This window comes from Apis laboriosa, unplaced genomic scaffold (genome assembly GCF_014066325.1).
Source record: "Apis laboriosa isolate Shangri-la unplaced genomic scaffold, ASM1406632v1 scaffold68_cov148, whole genome shotgun sequence".
NCBI classification, from domain to species: domain Eukaryota; kingdom Metazoa; phylum Arthropoda; class Insecta; order Hymenoptera; family Apidae; genus Apis; species Apis laboriosa.
The window spans coordinates 1,647,487-1,664,292 of record NW_025224135.1 but is presented as its reverse complement, the minus strand read 5'-3'; the positions used below and the strand labels follow the sequence as shown (position 1 = coordinate 1,664,292).

Below are 16,806 nucleotides of genomic sequence, written 5' to 3'. Positions count from 1 at the left end.
GCCAACGTTAAAAGATATCGATTCGTACACACATATATAAGTTATACTGGTCGAGAGATCGTTAACCTAAACACATGAGAATATAAATCGAGGACCCTGAAATGTTATGTTCAATTGCACTTTGTTCTTAAAATGGAATCACGTTGGTTCGACGGCCTGAACGCATCACTTTCCGGTTTTTCGTTTTGCGCTCTCCAACATAACCTACAAAAGTCTCAATGGTAATTGTGTCACGGTTATTACGTCGATTCTCCGGCCAGGAAATTGACGTAATTCGAAGTTACCCTCGACGTTAAAATGATTTGCATGGGATCCCATTACGTTTTAATGGAATGACATTGTATCCCCTTCCTTCCCCCATAGTTGGTATAATTTGTCGACGATTCCAATTAGCGAGTTGAATCTTGTACTGATGTTTCTTGGTCCACGATCATGTTTTTTTTTTCCTTGTAATTGATTTTCTTCGACATACTTATAAATTATTTTATAAAATAATAATATTTTATAGATATATAAGTTTAATTTTTGCTGTTTCAATTAAATATAAATTTAATTGAATAATATTTTATAAAAATATTTAATATTTTTATTATTTAATATTTTATAAAATAATAACATTTTATAGGCATATAAGTTTAGTTTTTGCTGTTTTAATTAAATATAAATTTTGTTACAAAAATGCAAACTCAGATTATAGAAGTTTCGAAAAGTTTTTGAAAATTGTCGATAATTTCCTTCTCGATTTTCAGTTTCAGACAATCGATAGCATAATTTATAACATTTATTCGTGTAAAGTTCTCTATATTTATAAATTTTTTTCTCCAGAATCGGATTTTTAAGATTTTTAAGAAATGGGAAAGATGTCGAAAGATCGAAATACCTTTTTTCAAGATCCAAGCGAGCTCATCTTCGAGGGGTGGATTTTCCACTTCGAATTCTTTGATGAGGTGTTTCGAGTAAACAGGATCATCGTCCTCGCTCCACCAGCCAGTCGTGACCTTGGTCAATGTGGCACGGACTCCTTTAGCATTCGAGTAATAATGCAGGGTCAGCATTATTTCCCATCGTCACTTCTCGTGACCGGACTATTGCCCTTATTATCGATCTTTTACGAGATGACATCGCCTCAAAAATTCGACTACTTTGGATTACTTTGTCAAACGTTCATCGTGTCGAAGTATCTATCTTGGCAATTTAAATTATCAACAAATTTTTTTCTATAGTTCAAAATTTTAATCGATTTATATTTATACTTTTTCTTCACATATCTTTAGTTTTTCCTTATTTTTCTTCTTTTTTCTTAATTTTATTCGATTTAATCGAAAGATCGGAAATCTTAAATATTTTATTACTCCTACGTTCTAATCTTGATTAACGTAGTATTTTTCAACATCTGAACTCATAGATGGAACTCTTATCAAGTATCTGATGCAATTTCGTCCATAAAGTACTGAAAAAAAATTTCTCAAGGATACGAGAATAAAAATGGATATTCAACTGATCGATAGAAGAATATAAGAGGCTTGAAAAAATAGTAACTGTGCAAAATGGAAAATTCATCGAGGTGGAAATAAAATTACGATTCACGAACACGAAAAGTAAATTTTCGATCACGGATTTTAAATATTTTTGCTTCTTTGAATAAATTAATCTTGATTTGAATTTGGATTTTAAAAATTGAGGATCGAAATGCCAGTTTGCTTGCTTGGGCGATCACGGTTCACCTGTTGGCCGAGAAGAGTATCATGAATCTTGAACATTTCGAATCCCTCAAATAAAATTCGCGATTCAATCCCATTTTCTCCGATAATATTTTCAAGATAAACGCTCTCGTTGATCTATGATAAATATCGGATTTTATTTTTAGCTTTCAAACGTTTCGTTTTCATGGATGGCTCACCATTTGTTAATAGGATAGACGGTTGAATTATCATTTTAATCATTTTAATTTCGTTCCAACATTATTTCTAATCTAAAGATTGAATAAGAGAATCTATTTGAAGGAAGATTATCTTACTTCCTCGTTAGATAGGATAAAAAAGAATATCATCTTTACAAAAAAAAAAAAAAAAAAAAAAAAAAAAAAAAAAAGTACGAATTTTTTGGACTTAATTCGAGCAACACGAAGCAATTTATTATTAATAAAAAATTTTCATGAAAATGCACACTTGAAAAGGACGATTATTTATAATCTAGAATTCAGTTATATACTTAATAAAATTTGAAGGAAATGAATGCAGATTTAAAATTTTCTGAAAATCGAGGTTTTTTTTAATTTAATTGAACACGAAAATTGGAATTTTGTCATTTTTATTGAAAATTATGCGTGTAAAATTTAGCCAAGAATATGCAACGAAATTCTTAAAATATTCGTGAGATGTTCGCGAAAAACAACCAAATATAATATGAAAATGTGTTGCAAATCTACGATTTATAAATAGATACGTTTCCATTGGTAATATCTATGTGACGGGTAATTGACAGTTGGCAAACGTCCAAACGTAAGGTGGTCAATCTAATCACAGTTATCTCAGCGCCAATTGATTCGTATCAATAACGTATAATTATTAATCTTACGCACAATTCATATCGTTTGTGCATAAACATTCTATCGACATATCTATCTAATTAACGGTTACAAATAAACAAGAACATTCGAATTAATAATCCGATTATTTGATGAATTTTTGTTCGGATTATAAGAAAAATAGTGAGCGGTACATTAATGAACGAAGAATTATTTAAAACGATTAAATTTTTACGATAAAAACGATAAAAATTATTATCAACACGATCAACTTTTTTTTATTTTAATAGGAAGGAATAGAAAATTTAATTGTTGTAAGAACTTATAAAGCATAATAAAGAATAATTAATATTTTCTAAATATTTAAAATAATTCGATTCTTCGATAAAAATTATTATTACATAAAATTTTTCTCTATTTTAGCAAAAAAAAATATTTAAATCACGTTATGAAGCAATTAGCATCTTCCAAAGAGGTTCCAAGAGGTTAGGTTTCAAAGAGATTGGAAATAATTCGATTTTATGATAAACGGTACACGATCCAATCAATTTTTCTCTACTTTAACAAAGAAAGAAACGAAAATTCAAATATTCAATCGTGAGAATTTATAAAGTGCAATGAAGATTAACTAACATATTAACGATCACATTTTTAGATACAATTTTTTCTAATCAGTACGAAATACCGATCAACTTCCTTCTATCTTTACAAAAAAATCGACGAGGAAGAAGCAACGACGAGGAAAGTCCAAGCAAGGATCCAATCGATCATTCGTGATTGGATATGCCGCGAGATCGTGTCAACGAATCGAACGAGTTCAGCCGACGATACAACATGGCCGCGACAAAATGAATCGGACGGTAGGCGATAATCATCGGCCTTTGACCGACGCACGTCGCGAGATTTCCCGGTTCCTTTGCCGAATAACCGTCTCCAACTACTCCGTATCTTCCCTCTGTTGCTGACCACTACCTCATCGACGATGCTCGTCACCGTCATGGACGATCGTGCCAAGAATAACTCCACACGAAAGCCGAGCATCTTGCCAAGAAAAAATTTACCCGTGATTTTCTCCATTTTCCATTTTTCTAATTCTCACAAATTTATTCTTTTATTCTGTGATTAATCGTAGAATAAAGTATTGTAGAAAAAAGATGATCCACCGTTTAGTTTTTTTTCTATCGTGTAAAACGATGTGGAGAAAGATATAGGTTATATCGCTTTGCTGTCATCGAGGCGAATATAACAGAGGGTCAGAGTTGGTAAGGCAACGGCTGGTCGATGGCAACGCTCGAGTTAATCTGGCGAACTACCAGCAAGGGGCTCGACTGGCCAATTCCTCCTTTTACGTTACTCGCGCGGTACAAAAGTTTTCAAGGTGAAAATTACTTGTTTACTAGCGTAAAAAGATTGTACTTTTAAGAATATTTTATCACGAGTAGATATTGCGTTAAATATGTAATGTATCTAGAGAATAACTTTCATTTATCGAAATTATCCACTTGTGAAAATTAATTCTCGAAAATTTCATATAATCTAACCTAACATTAAATCGATATCGATAGACATATTTCTTTGTTCGTTTATTTTTGGATATTTTATATTCTTATATTTTTATTTCTTTATTTCTTTTATTATATTTTTATTTTTTTTCTTTTCTTTTTTTTTTCTTAATATATATATATATTCGAACGCATCGATCAAAAGTATTTGTATATTTTTGGAAAATAAATATCAAAATAAATAGTAAAATAAAAATAGTTTTTAGTTATTCGATTAAAAGAAAAATCTAGTGATAATAAATTTTAATAGATAAAGAAAAAAAATTTGTTTTTTTTTATTCTCAAATATATTCGTATCCTTGGCCATTGGAAAATGTTTATTTTCATTTTCCTGTTTAGTTAGATTATTTAAATAGATTTTATTTTGCTGGGGTAAGTTATAAATGAACTGAATTTCGATTATTATTTTTGATCTAATTTAAGATTGTTATATGTAATGCAAGACGAAATAAAAAGTGTAAAAATATCAGGAAAATAAATAATTAATGAAAGAATTAAAATAAACTAAAATATATGATTACCGTAATTTGTGCAATATCCTAATACGATGCGAAAATTTCAAAAATATTTGCAAATCGAACATAATTGATTGCGAAACTTTTCATTATCAAATTTCAAGTTAAAATTAAAATGTAACCACGTTTATAAAAAAGAAAATGCTCTACAAATAAATTTCATAATTAAATAAAAAAATAATACTTCAACTATAATATTTTTATATCAGAATTTATTTTTTTCCAAAAAATTTCTTAGAATAAATATATAATATATAATATATATATATATAAGATGAATATTGTCAAGACTTTTTAAAAAAGTAATCAAGTTTCTGAACAGCTATTATGTTAAATTAGATTAAGTAAATCTATTTGATAGCACTTATACTTTAACACAGAATTATATTTAGCTTTTATTTTATTAATGATATGATGATAATTCTTTATTTCTTAAAAGGTTATGATGGTTAGTTTAATTGTTAATTTTTTAACATTTATTTATTTTAATATAATTAATATATTTATTCCATTAATGATGTGATATTAATTCTTCTAATAAATAACAAAAAAAAAAGATAATTTTCTCGCTAGAAACCTTGTTAATACTATTTTTTCAATTGTAAGAGTAAAATAAAATAAAATAAAAGTATAAATACTTTTAAAAGTGAAACTTTTAAGAATATTTTTTCACAAATTGATATTGAGTTAAGAATAACTATTTGAAAGTAACTTTCATTAAAATTTATTTGCGAAACTTATTAACTCTCGAAAATTTCACATAATCATATGTACATATGTATATTTTGCAATTAAATACTAAATATAATAATTATATTCTGAAATATTTATTTCTATAAATTTTCTTTACTTTGTTAAATTTAATTTATTACTTTATAGAAAAGGACTAAATATATGATATAAGAAAAATAATTAGAAATTAGAAAAAAAAAATAAATACAATATGTTCAAGCATCAAAAGAAAATTAGATTTATAAATAATAAAAAAGTTCGCAAAATGTCATCTACAAAAGAGTAAAAGAGTACACAGGAAATATAAATACACATGTTCGTGAAATCCATAGGATTATCATTAATGAAAACTGCCCGTACAAAGGTATTGAAAGCAATTGAAACTACTCGTATAGAGGATAACGATAAAAAGATTATTAAGGAAATTGGATAGGATATATGAAAGCTTTTTCAAATTCAATTGAGGTCACCAATCGATTTGTCATATATCGCGTCATTTTTTTCGTCTCGAAAAAATTTTAACTCGTTACATTTAATTCATTCATAAGCCGCCATTTTTTATGCAAAAAATACAATTTTAATAAATAATTAAGTTTGAAAAAGTAGATGATATAATGAAATGAAATAGTAAAATTAAAGATAAACAACATAAATCATAAAATATAGTAATAAAATTTACGAATATTCGAATAAAAAATTATAGTAATTATAGTTTCGAAAATAGGAAAATATTAATCACTAGAAATATTACGATCAGAATTCCATATACCGTTAGAATTATCGATTGCTTTGGTTTAGCAATAAATACAGTACACGAGCATAGCGAAGGTTAATCGATAATAACCATTACCATGATTGTTATTACGCAGCAATATTACCAGATCCCATTTTCAACGAAATATTCGAAGAAATTTCAACGAAACATTTGTATTCTTGGGTTTGTGTTGATAATTATTTCTTAGGAACCAAAGTAACACGATATAACAACAATCGTAATGAAATTAGTTTACTCGAAGATACATGTGTCAACATTGTATCTGTTTCCAAGAATTGCAACAGGTGACTCTTGCATCATGCATTCAATACCCTAATATATATCGATTTCACGCCATCTTGTGAATCACTATTTTATATATATAGAAAAAAAATATTCTTTTTTTTATATTGAAATCTTTATCTCGAGGTGAACAAAGAATCATGTCAACGCAAGTCCATAAGCTTTAAAGATAAAAAAAGAATAAATATTCGTCGAAACAAAGAAAAAATTTTGAATAAATGTATAAAAGATAAATATTTATAAAAAGATAGATGTTCTCAATATTTTAATATGTTATCAAAGTTATCACATTGAATAATGTTATGAAGATTTTAATTAGTTTTTTAAAAATATTATTAAGCAAAAATAGATTAAATTATTATTTATAAAGAAAAAATTATTAATATAATTTAATTCAAATTCAATATAAATCATGAAATCAGAAATTAAATTTTTGTTTCGCATTAATTTACTTGTGTTAATTCTAAGTTTAATTTAATTGTCAAATCAAAATTAAATAAGAATTCATTTAACTTAGTTTAACAGTTTGCATTGAATTGAAGCCATCAATTATCAGTGGCAACAAAACTAATCTAACTTGAATTATTTTGAAAAAAAGTTTTAATATATCAAAGATAATCTTGACAATTAAAAAAACATTTAAAAAATGACCAAAAAAGTTGTAAATAATTTTTGTAATAATTGTAAATAATTAACGACATTTAAAACTAAGAATTAAAATTAAGAATCTAAAACAATTTTTAAATATCTTGAAAATTTTTATGAATAAATTTAATATCTTAAATATACTTTAAAAAATAACTTTTATTTGTTATTAGAAGTCACAAAAAAAATTTTGAAGTTCGTTAACCAATTTTATTTTTGATAGTGAATAATGAACAAAATTGAATACCATTCAGATCTCAACCCATATTGTTAAATTTATAAATAAAGCGTATTCCCTTAATAGAAGTATCGCAAATATCGTTGTAGAAAATTGTTCAAACGTGTTCAAACGTGTTTAAACGTGTTCGACATATACGCCAAGTGTAATACGTTTCTTCGTGAAGAGTTTTCTCACTCAAGTGAATCCTTTGTTTCGCAACAAAGCTCTAACTTTTTTATTCCAGCCTATACACGATCATCGCGCTTTTCACATTTTCCTCGAAATTTCATTCGATTGAGATTATACCCACTGTGTTCGAAACTTTTTTAACCGTTTAAAGATACGTAGCAAAGGACGCTTCTTCGAAAATATAAATCGATCAACATTTGCCATTTTGAAATAAAATTGAGAATAAAGAAAAGAATTATATAAATAAGGAATAAGGAATAAGGAAATATAAATAAGAAACAAAGAAAGAATTCGAAAAATGGAAATTCGTCTCTTTGAAATTTTTTCTATCAATGAAAAGTTGTATGTATAAACTTCTCACAATCAATTCTTTTCACTTTCAATAATGCAATTTAAATATTCGTTATAATTGTTAATACATCTTACATATACAAATGATCGTACATAATTTTCTTCTTAATTTTCTTTTTACTTAACCTCACTTTTCTTTATTCAACGATACTTCTCATATCTCACAATTGTTTATTTTCGATACAAATACAAATAATTTAATTTTCTCCAATTCAACAAAATTGAACAAGTTCAACACTGTTTATTCTCGTTTTCAACACCTGTACAAATTATTTAGGCTATCATATTCATTAATTCCTACATATCTAAACAAAGTGTCATATCTAAACAATTTTACGATTTTCTTCAAACACAATGAAACTTCACAATTTTCTTGATTGAACACGGTGTATAGAAACAATATTTTGACCACAGCGACACGAAGCAGCACAAAAATTCCATTAGCACGCCTTGTCGAGTATTATTATCGAACGCACCCGCGCCCCATGACCTAGACCCAAATCTATACGAATGCATCGTAGAATCTCGTCCGACCTTGCACGCTAAACCTTATCCTTTCTCTCCTAAGAATCGTTCCTTTTCATCCCCCTTGCTCGACTATTTTTCCACTCGCCCTATATAATTCTCTAAAACACCACTTTTCCCCCTCTCCCTATTTTTCTCCTCTTCATTCACATCCTCAACTATGTAATACTCTACATGATGTGTACATCTACTATGTACATCGTTTATGTTTATTGCACGTGTAAAATGCGCGATGTACTTGAAAATGATGGAAATATGCTTGGTGTGTATATATATATAAAAAGGTTAGAAACAGCATTTCGCACGATGGAATTTCTCTGAGTCACACAGGTGTTTTCGCGTTTCACTTGTTGGTTGTCTGCTTGCTACTTTATATATCACGTGTTTTTATGCGGCAGTTATTTTCTTTAAGGATTTGAAACGCATAAAATTATTTTTAGGTTAGGTTGACGGTAGAACAGTAAATATTATTTAATTTGTTACGTATTATTTTTGTACGATTTGTTTATTATAATTTGTAAGCTGATGAAATTCATTAACCCCATAAATATTCATGGAAATTATTATAATATTACGAAATTATATTACGTTTATTATATTACGAACGTACATATTTTTACGAAATTAACATTATAAATGATTGTAATTAATATCGTAAAAATAATACTATCTCAAAATTAATATTAATTTTGTCAAAAATATTTTCACATTGTTTTCAATTATCGTGAAACAACAAAATAGAAAATCAATTTTAACGTTATTTTGATTCTTTCTTTGTTAATATCGTTTAACGTAAATTCAATTATCTCTTTCATTTTGCATGCTAACCTAACTTCGCAACGAAACCACATGCTTCCACGTTTCTTCATTTATTTCAATATCGATACACTTTCTTTCTCTCCTCCATTATCCTTTTTTTTTTATCTTCTTTTCCCTTTTTCAACATTCACATCTCCATTATGTATCCTCTTTTTGCCATTTGCCCATCTACTTTATTCGCGATGTTCAAGAAAATCGACCTATATGTAACGTCCTCTCTGTCCCACTTCCGGTCCTCTCGAATCGTCTCTCTCCGTCTGATGTGCACACTGAGCGAGCTGGACTCCCGGGAATTCATCGATCCATCCACCCACGACAGACAGAGAAATGGAAGGATGGGAGGGGGTAAAAGAGGAAGCAGAAGCACGATTTCAAGGGACAACCGATATAGATCGTCGAGCACGTGGTTTAAACTTGCCTTCGATTCATTCTCGGCCCGGGATACGCGATATATAATCCTCTCTCTTGGATACGAGTTACAATATCATATACATTTTCGAGCAATGGATCGAATGAAGTAAGTAAGTAAACAATGCATGTATGTACTAAAGATATATTTTGTTAAAAATTGATAAATATTAATAGAATAAAAGAATTATTGAAAGAAAAATTTTATACAAACGTGTACTTTGTGAAATGTAGTGAAAATGAGGTTAGATTGGAATTTTGTTAGACGATAATTTATGGATCGACGTAGAATCGAAGAATTACCGACTGAAAAATTTAGTACAAACGTATCCTTGAAATATAATTTATATATATTTGAGATTAAATTTTATTAAATTTTATTAGATTATGAATGGCAATTTTTTTTAATGTGGAGTAGAATTAGAAATGGAATTTAGAATTGATTCAAAATGAAGATACTTTTAAGTAAATGAATTCTTGAAATATGATTAGGTTACTATAAAGTTAGGTTAGATTAGTTAGTTGGAATTTTTTTTTTTATGAATGAAACAGCAATTTTATTTAAAATAGGATTGAAAAATTTAAAAAGGAAGAGAAGAAATTATGTCTTCAATGATTTTAATTATGGATCATCTATTTTTCAATTTAATTTTAAAGATCAATGTATCATCGATTTTTTCCTGTTTTGTTTTATTTATTTCGTTTTTATTTTTTGTCTCTTATTAATATAAATATTTTTTTAAAACTTTTTTAAAACTTGTATGATATAATATCTATATTAAATAATATGATGCACGTATTATGTCGGCAAATTTTAGAATATTCCAAGACTTCGAACAGTAAATTTTTAAAGGTATATTTATATTACATTTACTATTCGAAAACATGACCTGAATCAACTGATATACTGCTTTAGTGAAATAGCCAGTAAACGATTACAAATTTCCATGAAATTTCATTTCTGTTTACTTTCGTTCTGGCTACATTGCGCAGTTATATAATAGAATTTTTATATCCGAAGTTGGTACTTCTTCACAACTCGGTTTCTTTCGCCTCGTCGCGATTTTATGTAAGTAGTTTAAAATTTTCTTTTAATGGACAAGGTAAGATAATTGGAACTTACTTCTCTTTTTTCTTTTTTTCTTTCTTTTTACCATAAACACGACTTAAACGTAAATAGAAATGAAATGTATTAAACGATACCGATTACTATATATCTTTCTTTAAATAAACGAGGATCATTTTTCGATTATATTTAATAATTAATTTTAATAATTGTCGATGCGAAAGATTATCGTATATACATCTTTATTCGTCGATGTATTTCCAATTCATTTTTATTCCATTCATAACTTCAAATTTCGCTCGAATTAAAATTAACCTCACATACACAATCATATAACCAACTTTGTTAAATTTTCTCTGAACTTTTTTAAACTTCTTTTTTTCACAAAATTCCAATTTTATACTTTTTTTTTTTTTACGTTACTAAAAGTTAATAATACCGTTTTTTTTTTTTAATCGATATATTTTAACCGAATGATAAAAATATCACTCGAGCTTTCTACGTAAAAATTATTCTATATTATTCTACAAAAAGATTAAAAATAGTATTTTATTGATATGTATTATTATAGATATACAGGAGCAATAGGTAAATTCCATTGTAACCCTAATCATTTCGATATAATTCATTTAAATTCCTCTATCCCTTATTTACGCACTATCCTTTATTTATAAATATGTTACCTGCTCCATCGATTTATCAGTTTTTTCCTCTTATCCTATTCACAGCATTTTCTTCGCCTGAACATAGTTAACTCGAATAATAAAGCAAAAAGAAATGGAAAAGTGGACTAATGTACATAAGTAAGTAAAGAAAGAGAGGAAAATTTAAATTTTATTTTGTAATCAATTTGAGATTTTTCTATTTTAAAATTTCCATAGAAAAAATTAAATTGAAATTTTTTTAATAAAGGATTCAATTAGAAATTACAGAAAAATAAGATAATTCGATGAAAATTAATAGAAATTTAATTTTTCATCGAATATACTTGTTCGACATATTACAATGAAAGAAACGAAAAAATTTTATTTTTCACGTGGAATTTTCAGAAAAGACGTTTCAGACAAGAATATTCAATGAAACGTTACGTTTAATCATTTAATGATAAGAATTATCCATTTTAATTTTCGTCAATTAAAATATTATTTTTGATTATATTAATTATTATTAATATAAGAATTCTTGTTATAAATTAAACATTGTGACTTCGTTTCATTTAAAGATATAAATAAATCTGATCAATCTTCTGGAATAATTTTTTTCTGTTTGAAAATGAAATAGACATAATTTTGTCTCGGTCGGTAAAGTATCAATTTCGATAAATTTTATCCACCGAAATGATATCATCACCATTCCTTTTCAAATATTTTTTTCAATCTAATTGCACATTACATTATTCATTCACGAAAACGTCGATAAACACTCGAAGCGCTCCCCAGTCCCAGAAGATTAATCGAAGCTCGAGGCAAAGTGTAAGTAATCAAAGGAGAAGAAAAAACTTACCGAGATCAGACAGCGAAACTTTCTCCAGGAAAGGATCCACGACTGGCAGCTGAAAATTGAAAGAATGAAAATGAATATCGATTCTCATTTGTAAATATCTCTTATCATAATTATATCATCTCTTCCTTTATACGAAACAATATTCGTTTGCAAAATTTAATTTTTTATATCCAAGAGAAAAACAACAGTCGTTCTTCAAATTGTTATTATCTTTTAACAAACATTCGAAATCATTCATGCAGATAAATGAATCGTGATGAAAAGATTCACTTGTACCGTGAAAGCGTAAATGTAATTTCTCTTCTAAATGCATAATTTTTACACAAATTTTCGATCAAAAATCCTCGTCCTTAAAAAAAAAAAAAAAAATATCGAAAATTTCTCAAGCTTGCATTGCAAAGAAATTCATTCAGAAAGAAAATTAATCTTCCCCAAGATTACGATAGATAATGAATCCATTTCTTCGTTTCCAGACAATACACTATGCTTCCACAATACTTTTCTTCTCTTTACGAATTAAATAATGCAGCAAAGAAAAAAAAAAAAAAAATTTCTTACTGTGTTTCTCTGATCCTTCTGCAAATATCTCTTTTACTTTCGTTAATGATCGAAATTATTTCAAAAGGGAAAAATCTTCGAACAAAGAAAGAGGAGGGGGAGGGAGGAGAGAAAGAGAGAGAAAGAGAAGGATTCTTCAAAGAAGATAGAAAAGATCGAAAAAAAAAGTTAAGTACCAACGCCTTCTTCAATAAAGATTTCGGGCTAAACGGTTGCCTCTTCTTCACGTTCGTAGTGATTTTCGTGTACCAATTCGACAAGATCCCGGACGAGCTGGTACTATGCGCTATGCTGGGGCTCTTCGTCACACTTCCGGTCGGTTCGCTGGTTTGCCGACGAAACACCATTTTTTATTTTTATTTTTATTTTTTTTTTTTTTTTACACCGAGCCACTCACTCGATTATCCTCTTAATTATCTTTGTTTAGAAGAAAAAAAAAATACACTCGAAGGACTTCCAAAAAGTTCTTTCAACTTTCGTTCTTTTTAAAAGAAAAAAAAATCCTCGTAAAATATTTTTTTCCTTTCGATCTTCCACTTCCGGTCAATTGAACTTGATCCGCTCGCGAAACGCGACGATTATTCGACGATTTTATTCGAATTTTATTCGAAGATTTTATCTCGAAAAAAATTGTTTCAAACAGTTCTCGAAATTCCGTCAATTTTCATGATTTGTTCAAATTTTCCAAGGGAGAAGTTCTAACGTTCGATCGAAGATCTTCCGTAACGAAGCGGCGGCGGATGCTCGCATCATGATCGTTCTTCGAAATCGAGTTTTTCACGTGATGATCGGAAAATAATTGAACATCGAGATCAAGAGGCAACGTATGAAACACATTTTTCTTAATTGTTCTTTCACGGTTTCTTCACTTTTTTCTTTCCTGTTTCTTTTTTTTTTTTTTTAATTCACATAATAATTTCTCACAAATTTTACTTTCGCAAAAATACAATAAAAATCCACGATTCTTCGTGCAAACGTTGTTGCAATTCGATTATCCAGAAAGGCAGGAAAATCGTCGAATCTTCGTGTGGTCGAGTATTTTCTGGGCTATTTGTAGAAATGATACGATCAGTTTTGATTAATTATATCGAGTAGAAATATACAGAAAAAAAGAGAGAGAGAGATAGAGAGAGAGAGAAAAATATTTTGTCTCGACAATATTGGATGTAAACAATTTGATTATGAAAATCTTGATGATGAGTGTGCGTTGCACTCTGAGTCTTTCGAGGAACGGACGACTGATTCGAGTAGCACAGATGCCACATTGGCATTGAACGCCGATGACTACTGTCTCTGAATACGAATGAGCCAAGTACAACGATACAGAGAAATGATTCCTTCTGCGACATGATCCGAACTGCGCTCGATACCAACTGAACCGGAAACTCGGTATCCCTTTTGATACTTTGACTTGGAAAAAAAAAAAAAAAAAGAAGAAGAAACGTAATAAGAATATATCTTTTCATTTATAATTGAAATTTTCATAATAACGAATCGACAAGTAAAAATTTCCAATCCTATAAATTATTGAAATTGAAATGATATGATTATAAAAAAATTGAGGAACAAGATTTCACAGAAAATTAATATAAATATATGATATATTTACAGAATATCGATATATTCGTGAAAAGATATAACCTTCGAAAGATTCTACTAGGCACCTAAAGATGTCGTTCGAAGCTTATTTATTATCTTAAAACACCGACATCTGCATTTACGTTTCTTTTCTTAATTTAAATTATTCTAGATAAAAATAAATGATAAGAATATAATGATAAGAATATAATGATAAGAATATAATGATAAGAATATAAAATACTCGAAGCAGTGGTAATACTTTATTTTATTTCGACGATCACTGGCAAAATACTATTTGTACCTTTCATGTATGTATCTAAAGAGAGGTTATGTTGTAAGCAAGTAGAGATAGCTCTATCTCCGTCTACGCTCTATGTTCGTCTCGCTTCATCCATCCAACGCAAACTTCAATACTCATAACCTAACAAGCTTAAACCAAGATTTTCCTCATCGTCAATTTTTGTACTCTAGTATCTCTCGAATCGATCTTCTAAACTATTCCACGAATATATTAACATCCTACAGGTATGTATATATACATGTGAATATTTAATATATCATATATTAAAAGTATAATAGAAACAAACTGTTATCTGGTCGGATGTAAAATTTACATATTTGATTCCAACAAGATCAACAGTCTACGACGTGGTATTCTTGTTTAATTAAAGATTGTCACCCGCCTTATCGTTGATAGGACGCTATTCAAATGATCTGCAAACGCAAACGCTTATCATCCCAGTGCATATTGTACAGTTGTCATATTTGCAGACCTCTGGCTGAAATCTTTTAAACCTATTCATTGACTTATATAAATAAAAATTAATAATAATAATGAACATTTTGAACACAAAGAGTACATTCTTTCAAAAATTTTTGACGATGATGTTTTCGAGATATTTGATTTTTACTTATAAGAATTATTTTTATTTTTATTATCGTTTCTTCAATCGATTTTCATAATAGTTTTATCAACTTATTTGGCTGAGGATTATCTTGGATTCATATTGTATAATCTATGAATCCTTGGATATTACATTGACACTAATATGTTATTGATAACTAATCTACATCTTAACAAAAAGTAAAGAAATAAAAAATTAAAAAAATATTTTCATGCGAGGACATACATTTTCTAGTTTATTTCTATATTTTAAATATATGTGTATATATATATATATATATATATATATATATATATACACATAACATACTAAAAGTAGTGTGTAGAATAAAAATTGAATTACAACAATTGATTTCTTTTTTATAATTGTGAAAATGTAAATTGTCATTTTTTGTGCAAAATTACAAACCAATTTCTATCATCTTAATTAAATCTCTAAAAGCAACATATCTTATCAATTCTTCTATTTATTTCTATCTAGAGAAACTAGTATAAAATTTCATCCATTGTATTATACGTGCATAAGAATAGAGTCAATATTTATTGACACGAGGAATTATATCAAATACACGATTATACATGTCATAGGAAATAAAACTCAAAAGGATCTAAAGAAAACTGCAAATTTTGGACGATACTTTTATAAAATCATTTATCTTAATTTCTAACCTAATATAATTTAACCGAACCTAACCTCTTTAAACGAAAGAAAGAGAAAACCATACAAGTAATCGCTATTATTTGCAAGGAAAACGATCACCATAAAAATTTATCTTCATCCTCTTTTATCGCTTATTGTAAATTGTAATTGTTAGGAAAGATAACACTTGTTGATACATTTAATGATCATTCAATAAATATTAATTCAAATATTTGTATTAATATTTATTCATTTGTTCATACAACTTCTCTAGCTTCCTTAAAGAGAAAAATGAAACGAATGTGATTAAATCTTTAATTATCATTCTCTAGATTGTAATTCAAAAGTTGGATTCTAATTATTCTTATATTAGAACATATTATCATTAGCATAAGTAATATAATGTAAATTTGTAATAAATTTTATTAAATAAAACTAATAAAACTATTCCTAATTTCAATTACTTTTCTCCAAGATAAATAAATAAATAAATCTAATAAATTTAATTTGATAAATAAATAAAATGATAAATTTACTTTTGTAAATGATCAATTCATTGAATCATTTCATTTCAATTTTTCATTGAAATTTCTCTTAATTTTAATTATTTTTCAAGAAAATACAATTCCAGGAATAACAATGATTATTTTTCCTCCGTCAAAGATGAAATATCGAAAGAATCATTCAGGATATTTTAGAAAATTATCGCGGAAAAACTCGTTGGTGAAATAAGCATGTCGATCGTGAGTTCATTTATTGTACTTGTTAGGTGTATTTTTTTGTAAGGCTATCTATGATATCATTATTCCTGGCACGGATCGAACGAGTCTGTCTCACATGTACATGTATGCAGTATCTGAAAAATAGGGAAAAAGGAAAAACAAGACGTTTCGTGATTAATAATTCATGGAAATCAATGATTTCTCGCATTTTATCGATTATCTTTAAATTTTTAAGAGTTTCTTAATCCAAGGAGATTTTACAGTTAATATAAATAATATTAT

The 16,806-nt window shown here is 27.8% G+C and overlaps 1 protein-coding gene across 3 annotated transcripts in view; it reads right to left on the bottom strand.

Annotated features, from left to right (window-relative positions):
- Positions 1-16,806, bottom strand: part of LOC122718897 (dentin sialophosphoprotein-like) — a 99,868-nt gene that overhangs the window by 8,217 nt on the left and 74,845 nt on the right. For all 3 annotated transcript variants that reach the window (XM_043944296.1, XM_043944295.1, XM_043944294.1), the window contains exon 9: positions 12,120-12,168. In XM_043944296.1, the coding sequence (XP_043800231.1) occupies positions 12,120-12,168 (49 nt within the window). The remainder of the gene's footprint in view (positions 1-12,119; positions 12,169-16,806) is intronic.